Source organism: Nannospalax galili, unplaced genomic scaffold (genome assembly GCF_000622305.1).
Source record: "Nannospalax galili isolate Female #2095 unplaced genomic scaffold, S.galili_v1.0 scaffold113, whole genome shotgun sequence".
NCBI classification, from domain to species: domain Eukaryota; kingdom Metazoa; phylum Chordata; class Mammalia; order Rodentia; family Spalacidae; genus Nannospalax; species Nannospalax galili.
Window position 1 is genome coordinate 6,466,301 of NW_008335444.1, and position 10,189 is coordinate 6,476,489.

Consider the following 10,189-nt stretch of genomic DNA (forward strand, 5'->3'; position numbering starts at 1 on the left):
GGGCTCCTTTTACCAAGGAAGAACTGAGTTAGTAAGTTCAGACCTGGTGCCCATACTCAGATCTTCTGACTTCAGAGGATATACTAGCCTAGCCATTCTGATGTAGATAGGAGGGGAGGGAATGGCTCCCACTGCAGCAGGAGAGTGAGGCATAGGGAAAAGCTCAAAGGCCACTTGGTGGTTTGGGAGACAAAAATTCTGCTATCAGGGGATGGTGGTGGTAGGGGTAGGTCTGGGAAGGGACATCTGTTTCCTCCCATCTTCCCAGTTGCCCCCTTCTCATCTCTATAGCTTGTAAGGAGCAGGTGGGCATTGGTGGATGGAGCCCATCATCACTGAACAGGAGAAAGCTGTGAATCCTGAAGGCACAGGACAGAAGGAAACAGAGTCAGAAGCCCTCTTCCACAGCCCAGTGCTGAGGAGCGCACTCCATCCCTTTCAGAAACTGCATTGGAAAAAAACAACTGGGCAAGCTTCGGCTGCTCTGCCAGCTCCTTGGAATAGAGCTAAGCCCAGCTCTTGGGACTCTTTCCAAGGCCAGTGTGTGGGCAGAGGACAATATGGCTGGCTGCTGGCTAGCTTGATTTCAAGGGAAGCGGGAAGCCCCCTGGGATAGTAAAGCTCTCAACCCTGTGGTGGGGCAGGGCTACCACCTCTGTCCTATGGGTAGCCTTGCCTCCTGTGTGATTATCTTCTGTGTCTGCAGACACAGAAAAGGTCAGAAAAACTCTCTCTTGACATCATCCTGCTTGTTTCCTTTAAGGGGCATATCACAGTATAGTGATCTTATCTCCTTACTTTTATGTTATTGGTCTCTTCACTCAACATGTGAACTACATAGAAGCAGAGATCTTTTATCTTATTCACAGCACAGAGATCACTGCTTAGTACAGAAAGCCTTTGATGAATGGTTTGATCCAATCGAGTACACACAATGGGTGAATGAGTGAAAGTATGAAGTGCTAGCAGATGCTCAGAGAACACTGGGCTTTCTTTCCTGAGAACCAGTTCCCCAGTCCCCATTAGTTGAACATTGCCAAGCTGGTCCTTAAGACCAACCTATGCAATGACTGGAAAGGAAATGGGAAGTCAAGGAGGCAGGAGATGGGGTGTTGAGAGCAAAGTGGGTCAGGACTAGAAGAAGGAGGCCTGGTGTGGGCCATGTAGACTCATTCAGCACCTGGCTGTCTGGGGGTGAAGACATGTTAGGAAGCACAGGACAGTGTTGTCAGCTTTCTTGTGCCTTTGGGCAGACTTCATGACCCCTTTCCACTGGTCTGCTCCTCTGTCAAATGGGCTGTCCTTATTCTGCCAATGCATTTACACCTCCCAGAGCTGCCTCAATTCAAAAGCCAGAAACCACGGAGGTCACAGAGGGCACAAGTGATTGAGTTGCACTTGAGTCATTTGCTTAAAACTCTTAAAAGAGGTCCTGTTATTTTATGCTATTTTTATCATTAGTCAGGATTCCCTCCCTGTGCCCCAGGAGAAATGAGCCGGATTTTGCAAACTCTGTCATAAATCCCAGATCCTAAAGATTAGGCCCTTGGACTAATGGTCTTGGAAGGACAGAAGTCTCCTCTTAGAGCTTCCTAGGGGTGGGTGAGCCTCCAAGGGCCCTTATGCAGCTAAGTGGCCACTTCTCACATCTTGCCCTACTCCCCTGCAGGTACAAGACGGTGGTGACTCAGCGGAGGGCAGCTGTGGCCATTGCCGGCTGCTGGATTCTCTCCCTCGTGGTAGGCCTGACACCTATGTTTGGCTGGAACAACCTGAGTGTTGTGGAGCAAGACTGGGTGGCCAACGGCAGCGTGGGGGAGCCTGTGATCAAATGTGAGTTCGAGAAAGTTATCAGCATGGAATACATGGTCTACTTCAACTTCTTCGTCTGGGTGCTGCCACCACTGCTCCTCATGGTCCTCATCTACCTGGAGGTCTTCTACTTGATCCGCAAGCAGCTCAACAAAAAGGTATCAGCCTCCTCTGGTGACCCACAGAAGTACTACGGCAAAGAGCTGAAGATTGCCAAATCACTGGCCCTCATCCTCTTCCTCTTTGCCCTCAGCTGGCTGCCTCTACACATCTTGAACTGCATCACCCTCTTTTGCCCCACCTGCCACAAGCCCAGTATCCTCATCTACATTGCCATCTTCCTCACACATGGCAACTCAGCCATGAACCCCATCGTCTATGCGTTCCGCATCCACAAGTTCCGGGTCACCTTCCTGAAGATTTGGAATGACCATTTCCGCTGCCAGCCCAAGCCTCCCATTGATGACGACCTCCCTGAGGAGAAGGTTGATGACTAGACTGCCTTGTGCTCTCACCAGCCCACAGCCGACAGCTCTGGACCCAGCCTTCATATCCTCGCTGTTCCACTGCTCTTCCTGAGCTTCCCCAGCTGGGCTGTGGGCTGTGGGTGCTACAGGCACTAGGGGATGGGGCTCTGAAGAGATACATGGAATAGGGGCCCTTCCACAAGGATCCAACCACCTTGCACCTTGGAGACCTGGAAGAGGCTTGGGAGGGCAGGCCATGGCAAGGAACGGGGTATCCAGAGGTGAGAGAGGTGTCTTGAGTACCTCCTTTCTGGCTGTCCTGAGTAGTTCAGAGCTTTGGGGCTGTGCAGACCCTGGGGTCCTACTTAACTGTGAAGGAGCCTTTGGGGATAGAATGCTCTGTCTCTTGCATCCAGACAGGGGAGCCTACTATTCTTAGGGGTTGTTGGCCTAAGGGACCAAGTTCAAGGAGAGGTGAAGACCCCCTCAAAGGTAGATGGATGGAGAGAAATGGGAGATGTCCTGGCTTTGCTTTCTCTCCTGTTCTGTAGAAGGTAGCAAGGATTTTGTGACCCAGGCCATACAGGTACTATGATGCCTGCTGCCCTTGCCCTAAAAAGCCTGGTGTTAATCTTGAGAGAGGCAAAAAGAGTAGATCCAGAGATCCTTTCTCACGTTTGCTTTATTTACAGCCCTGGACTCCCAGCGGGTCTCTGAGACCTGGAAATGAGCATGGTGCCGTAGGTACTGGCCTCACACAGCACCAGAGGGCAGTACTGAGCCCTTCTTGCCTTGGACTTCTGGAAGCCTCTGGTGTAACTTTCTGTCATCTGGGCCACCAAATTTCACCAACTCTCAATGACAGATCTGAACTCTCCTGGGTGACACCATTTCTGCTGCTGGTCCTGTGAGAGGAGAGCCCTAGGCAGGCCAGCCCTTGGGTGCATTCTGAGTTTGTGGGGAGGAAGATAAGGAAAGCAGCCAAGAGGATCCGGCTGACTATAGGCACTTGTAGGGGTATAGTAGACCAGGTCAGAGAAGACCACTCTCCTGGGGGCATGAAGGATTGCCTCACCAGCATTTAAACACTTCGGATGCTCCTTCGGGCATTTAGCTTAGTTTTCAGAGGCTTTGTTGCTAATACAGTCTAGGCCTTTAGGGGTCTGGGCTAGGACCACCCCCTGCTGAGCTGGGAGGTCGGGGGTTGTCTGTTTGTTTTTTACCCTGTGTGGGAGGCAAGCAGGGGAGGGTAACAGGTTCTGAGTGTGAATATTGACTCCAGTTCTTGATTTCAGGCTCTTCCCTTGGTCAGAGGTAGGATGTCCCTAGCTCTTAAGGAGGCCCATGTGTCTAATAAAAGACTGTGAACCCCTGTGGAGAGTGGATCACTGACTGTCAGAGGGCAGCTAGACCACCTCAGCTGAGAATATGCAATGGTGATGGTCGGGGAGAAGCTAGGAAAGGAGGTGTGGAGGCAGATGGAGCAAGAAAGTTTCCAGACATGGTGTGTCTGTTGCTATAGTTACACACTTGTGATAGCACATCATGAATCAGACAGCAAGATCCTGAACATATACATGTCCAGAAAATGCCCTGTGTCATCATGGGACCCTTCCTTTTGGTACTTTCCTCATGGTGACATAGTCTCTTCTCACTTACCAGAACATTTGCTGCCACAGAAGCCCCGTGCTGTAACACCACACACCTTTATTTGAATACTTCTCACTCAGTGCACAACTCCGCAGGGGCCACCAGTCTCTGCATCTTTGGGGCCCTCTTGCACCCACAAGGTCTGGCCTGGGGCCTGCCAAGCCCACTCCTGGGTCTGAACTCCAGACTCTGATGGAGAGAAGTCATCAGGTACCAGAGGCAGTTCTTTAGCTGTTCCTATGGAAATGCAGGTCTTGAGTATCCATGGAGACATTTTGGGTTGAGGGGACTTGATCATCAGGCCTGTAGGACCCGGCAGAGAATGTACTTCTGAGCCCTGGTGTGTGACCAAGCTGCCAGAAGAGATGGTAGGGGACAGGGGTAGAGAGCTACCTCTTTCCATCACTGTCCTTCCCTAGGCTCAATGCCCAGTGCTGAGCTTTGCCCACTGAAGATCTAGAAACTTCCTAGTTTATCCAGAATCTCAGAACCACCAGGTGAGGGAGACAAGGCAGGGGCTGTGTCCCTACTTTTCTAATGAAGAAATAGGTTCAAAGAGAATGCCCATGTTTACAGTCACTCAAAGCTAGGAATAGATCCCTGTCTTGTGACCACCAAGCACACCACTCCCTTCCAGGCCTTACCATCATGGCCCAGCCCTGCGATGTCTTTATGTGACTTAACATGCATGTTAGTGGCCTACAACTACAAAACTGTACTTAGATTTGTCTACTGCCTTCCCTCCCCATTCCACCCCTCTGCTCCCAGCCTGCTTTCTGCTACTGTGCTCCCACTAGAGGTAGCTAAGGGGTGTTCAGCCATTTACCTGTCTCCTTATCTAGTCTCTGCCCATGATGCTCTTCAGTGTGTGGCAGAGGCTGAAAGAGATCCTATAGGTTAGAGCTTGGGGGAAGACGGGAGAGAGCAGGGGGGGTTCAAGTCAAATGATCCTTTACCTTCCCACCTACCCCCAGCCCTCCATGGGAACATCTTCCCACTTGGAAAGTCATTCACATAAGTTGCCCTCAATTCTCCCTACCCCTCATCTCCTGCTTCAGTTTTCAACTCTCAATTACATCTAGTCCAGCTCCAGAGAGGGGGTTCTCTCTGCCCACCCATGGCAAGGCACTATGGAGCAACCCTGCTCACACCCCTACCTTTGACCTCCAGCCGGCAATCCACAGAGGCCTCCCCTAGCACATTGATGGCCTTGCAGGTGTAGACCCCAGAATCAAAGGGGCTGGGCTTCCGGATCTCCAGGGTACAGACCCCTTGCTCAGAAACAGCACGGTACTTGGGGTCGCCCTGGATGTCCATCTTGTTTTTCATCCAGATGATCTTGGGCTGGAGGCATGGTCAGATGAAGGGTGGTGAAGTTATGGACCAGGACTGGCTCTTATGGGACATTCTCAACTCTGCTGCCTCTACCTGTCCCCACTGGCCTGGGGCCCCTTACCTTAGGTGATGCTCGAACGCTGCAGAACAGCTGAGTACTGTAGCCAGGGGTAGAGGTGTGGTCAGCCAGGGGCTGGGTGAATGAGGGGGCTTCTGAGAAGTCTCGCTCAATGAACCCTTTAGGTTTGGCAGCAATATCTGGGTTCATGGGAGAATTAAAGATTATATGAGCAAAGGAGGCTTCAGAAGACTGACCTCAACCCTAAACTTTGGAAAGCCTGGCTTGGGTCAATGTGTGGAAAGTTGGAGAATGTCAGAGACCACAGAAAGCATAGCTGAGCACAGCTGAGACAGGTCAGGGGTGAGCAGTGAGGAGCAGAGCTACAGAGGAGTAAGGCAGAAGCTGGATTCCAAATTTCATTTCTGTGTTTGAGACCTGACCAGTTTTAAACAGAGAATTCTTACTACTGTGCTACTCCGGCTGATGTTAAAGAGTGTGGTTTCTAGAGCTGGCAAGATGCTCAGTGAGTAAGGGTTCTTGCCACCAAGGTTGACAACCTGAATTCAGTCTCTGGGACCCACATGGTAGAAGGCGAGAACTGACTCCCACAAGCTGTCTTCTGACCTCCACATGTGTGTCATGGAATGTGTGTACGTGCGCATGCGCACACAAATAAATGCAATTTAAAAAATAATAACAAAAAACGCTTCCAGGGTCAGTATGAGGGAGGGCCTAGGGCAGTCAGGGGGACAAGGAGGAGGCCTGAAGTTTAACATTTGGCCCAGAGAGTAAGGCGCACTGGAAAGTAACTACCGCACTTCTCTCACCCGTCTTTGTGGTGTTCTCTTTAGGTGGAGTAGTCTCTGCTTTTAAAGACTCACGAGTCAACCTGTCATGTATCCTTCAGGGTTGGCCTTCAGGAGAGGCCCTGGGCACACTGCACACATGCTCCAGTGATTGCTGGGATGTTAGCAGCTGCAGTCATCTTTAGAACAAGCACACAGTCTCCTGAGGGGCACTGCTCATTTGCATGGCTTTGCTCTGATGTTTGCTAAGATCAATCAGCCAAACTGGTTATTTACAGTCACTCCGCATCCGTGTGTGTATACACACTTGCACATATGCTCACACATAGCTATGGAGTGGGAGGAGGGCAGCAAATGTTCCAGGAGCAGTGACTGAGGAGGAGAAACTCAGGGAGGCATGTAGGGACACTGAGAAGACCATGGAGACAGACGTTGGTTCACTGTCCCTGATTCAGTTTCCTGTCCGAGCTCAAACCCACCTACCTGTCTTCCGGATGTGAGCCAGCTCCTTGGTGGTGATGGCTGAGTCACTGAGGCCACACAGGTTTTCTGAGAAGACCCGGAAGGAGTAGGAATTGCCAATGATGAGATCGGAGATGGTGCAGGTGGTGGGATGGTAGCGTTCCAACACTGTGAACCATTGCTGCATGGACCTCGGCTGGGTCACCCTCAGCTCTTACCCAGTTCTTGCCCTTCCTGCTTACCCTGAAGCTCCCTCTGGGGACTCATTTCATGCCCCAGCCTTGAGAGGCTGAACCATCCAGCTTTGGGCATGAGGGGCTTAGAAGTGGCAGAAGGGCCTCCTGGGTCACTCTCCTGGGTGCTCTGGTCCTCAGGATTCTAGAGCCTCACTACTCAAAATGTGACTGGCAGATGTGAAACCTCAAATCACCTAGACAGTCCCAGCCCCCAGCCCCAACTTCCTGAATCAGAATCTACATTTAGCAGATTCCCAAATGATTTATTTAGATAACAAGACAGTTCCAGAGCAACCCAGTGCCATGCACCCTGCAGATTGAGGTATAGCCTGCAGAGGCTTGCCCAGGACCACACAAGGAGTCAGCACTAGTTGGACTACATTTCCACCCAAAGCCTCTTAGTGGGATGACCACTTCCTCCCCACCTCCATTGTGCCCCAGCCAGCCTCACCCCTGTCTTCTTGTCTGCCTTCTGCACTGTATATCCCAGGAGCTCTGTGTTGCCTGTGTCCTGGGGTGGAGTCCACTCAAGGGCAGCATTACAACCCCAGACATCCAATATCTTGATACTGCTTGGGGGTCCAGGCTTCTCTGTAGGACCATATTGTGAAAGAAAGTGAAGGAATGTTGGCCTGCCACAAAGTTCCCATGCCCAAGACTTGGCACTTGTCATGCTTCCTTAGCCCACCCTCACCCTCCATCAGCTCTGGGAGAGGAGGTGGGGGACAAGGGATCTGAAACCCTGGTGAGGCAGCTCCCTTTCCCCTGGCCATGTACCAATCACCAGGATGTCAATGGTGGCCTTGGCTTCCAAGCCTTCCAGATGCACAGTGAGCTCATAGTGGCCTGAGTCTGAGCGCTGAGCCGAACGGATGAAGAGGATGGTGTCCTGGTCCCCGCTGCGCACATTCACCCGCTGGGTATCCAGGGCCTGGCCATTGTGGGTCCAAGTGGCCTGTGGCTTAGGCTTCGCCTGATAGAGAAGGACCCTTGGAGCAAGTGCAGAAGAGTGCTAGCACCCCATAGCTGCCACTCTAGTTGTGACTGGGGAAACCTGCCTTGTTGGCCCTACATTATTGCCAGAGCCATGTCTGCTAGTATTTGGCCTGTCATGGGTGCTACCTGCCTATCCACAGCAGGACAATCACAGTGCATAACCGGAAGGATGAGGCCCTCTGTATGGGTCCCAGACAGACCCCTGAGGGGATCCTGGCATTTCCTGAATTCCCCTGGCTTTCTTCCAGGTAAGGCATACCTACCTGGAAGGGGATTTGCAGGTTGACTGGCTCTCCCACCTGGCGGATGTAGGTCTGACGGAGGTGGCGGGGAACACGGATCTTGGGGGCTTCTGCATGAAAGCAAGTGCCTAGACTTAGCAGTGGAATAGCTCAGAGGGGCTTCTGAGGCCAGAGAAGGAGGCAGTAAGAGAGGTTTCTGACCAGGCAGAATGGTTTCTAGTGTATTCCCACTAGGTTGGGCTGCCTCTTTGCTGGGAGGGCAAAGCTCTCACTGCTCAGATGGAGGGGCCCAAATCCCTGAAGCCCTTGGAGAGCTGAGAGGCTCCAGCGAGGTCAGGGCCTCTGCGGTGTAAACTGGTTGGCATCTCGGGCACTCCCTTGGCACCTCAACCTTGCCAGACTGGGATTTGCCCCTTGGCCCAGGCATTCTCAAGCTCCAGATGGGCCCAACTGGCTCTCTGTCTCCCCCTAGAGGGAGGCAGCCTCTGCACCTGTCAGCCTGGGTGCCTGGAGAGGGAAACAGTGTATGCACACCCTACAAGCCCAGGACTTTCAGAGAATGAGATATCTGGCTGACCCAGGCTTCTGCCTCTAGGCCCCATGGGGAGGATTAGGATCTGTCTTTGCTTAATTTAGACCATAGTAGGTATGCCTCTTCCCCAGTCAGCCCTCTTGGTATTCCATTGTCATGGTGGCAAGTCCTTCCCGAAGTCTGTGGTCAGTCTCCCACTCTGGTAGGGAACTGCTTTCCTGACCATGGCCTAATCACATGCCACTGCACATTCCAAGGGAAACTGCAGCAGCTGTTGTTACTGTCCTAGGGGGATGGTGCTAGGGCTGGGACGAAGCCTCCTCAGCAACAAACAGGTGGCAGCAGTTGGTCAGTGGCATGTAGGAGGAGACAGTGAGAAGGAACACTGTGTCTCCAAGGATTAGCTGAGCAGGCACTTGGCTTGGGAGCATCAAGGCTTGGAATGCTCCAGGGAGCCAGGAATGCCTGGCAGCTCCAGGTGGCTGGGAAGGGACAGCTGAGTGGCTGAGGATCCTGGACCTCCACTCTACCTTGCCCTGTCCTGAGAGGTCCGGCTGTTCCTCACTTATTCATGGCCTCCTCCCTCTTTTCTCTCCAGGAAATCCCCTTCTCTCCTGCCAGAGGAATTTTAATGGAGAGGTGGGTGCTGAGTCTGATTTGTTCCTTCAACACTAGGCCTCAGAGGCATCTCATAGTCTGAGCTCCTTGGGGCCATGAGGGAAAGTTGAGACTCTCCCAACCAGGAGGACTTCCTGGCACCTCTAGACTGGGGTCAGCATGACCATCTTGCAGTTGCCACATGGGGCCATCTCACCCAGACTCAAAGGCTGGTAATGTCTTAGGATTTTGAAAACCCCCAAAACAGATGTTTAGCAGTGTGGTGGTCATGAACAGCCTTGTGTGGGCATTAGAATCTGGGATCACTACTGAGAGACTAGGTGACTTTGTGGGAGTCCCTGGGCCCTTTGGGATTTGCCTGGTTTAGGCATATAACAGTCTATGGTTCTGAGCTCCCCTGTGTGTTTCTTTAATCCAAACTTGACTCCTCCTATGACTGTAATACCCTCTCTTCCTAGGTGCCTAGAACTGTAGGGTTCTGCCTCCAGCCTCCACTAGTAAACACCCATCTCCCAGTGGAGGAACAAGAAGGAAGATGAAGGGCCTCAGACCACCTGCTTGCCTGTGTCTCTCTTCACCCTGGGGCCCTGTGCTGTCCCCAGACACCTAAGATCAGACCAAATGACTCACTGTCATTAACAGTCTGAAACCTGATCAGCTGTGGGAGGGGCTAATGTACCCTGCAAATAGAATATTAGCAACAGGGACAGCAGCTGGCCTCTAGGTCCGCAGAGAGATACTGCCCTTTGGGGATGGAGAAGACTTCATGGGCCTTGTAGAGCTCCTTCTTCCTACTGGGGCCAGAGTAGACCAGGGGGTAAGCAGGCCTTCTCTATGTTCTAGAACCAATGAAGAACTTGGAGCCCAAGCATTAGGAAATACAAAACATACACACACACACACACACACACACACACACACACACACACACAGACAAGAGGTGGGGGACAGGGCTCTGACTAAGTGGTTAAA

At 52.1% G+C, this 10,189-nt stretch overlaps 2 protein-coding genes across 7 annotated transcripts in view; one reads left to right on the plus strand and one right to left on the minus strand.

Moving 5' to 3' along the window:
* Adora1 (adenosine A1 receptor) overlaps window positions 1-10,189 on the plus strand; it is a 68,283-nt gene that overhangs the window by 32,443 nt on the left and 25,651 nt on the right. For 2 of the 4 annotated variants that reach the window (XM_008830351.3, XM_008830350.3), the window contains one exon: window positions 1,670-3,651. In XM_008830351.3, the coding sequence (XP_008828573.1) occupies window positions 1,670-2,309 (640 nt within the window). In that variant the 3' untranslated portion in view covers window positions 2,310-3,651. Of the gene's footprint in view, window positions 1-1,669; window positions 3,652-10,189 lie in introns of those variants that run through there. The other 2 variants (XR_607177.3, XR_607178.3) reach the window with 2 other exon arrangements.
* Window positions 3,769-10,189, minus strand: part of Mybph (myosin binding protein H) — an 8,599-nt gene continuing 2,178 nt past the window's right edge. Inside the window, exons 4-11 of one of the 3 annotated variants that reach the window (XM_008830349.2) lie at window positions 8,089-8,177; window positions 7,607-7,802; window positions 7,281-7,420; window positions 6,615-6,774; window positions 5,386-5,522; window positions 5,087-5,273; window positions 4,756-4,807; window positions 3,769-4,282 (exon numbers count right to left, since the gene is read on the minus strand). In XM_008830349.2, the coding sequence (XP_008828571.1) occupies window positions 4,791-4,807; window positions 5,087-5,273; window positions 5,386-5,522; window positions 6,615-6,774; window positions 7,281-7,420; window positions 7,607-7,802; window positions 8,089-8,177 (926 nt within the window). In that variant the 3' untranslated portion in view covers window positions 3,769-4,282; window positions 4,756-4,790. Of the gene's footprint in view, window positions 5,274-5,385; window positions 5,523-6,614; window positions 6,775-7,280; window positions 7,421-7,606; window positions 7,803-8,088; window positions 8,178-10,189 lie in introns of all 3 variants that reach the window. The other 2 variants (XM_029562183.1, XM_008830348.3) reach the window with 2 other exon arrangements.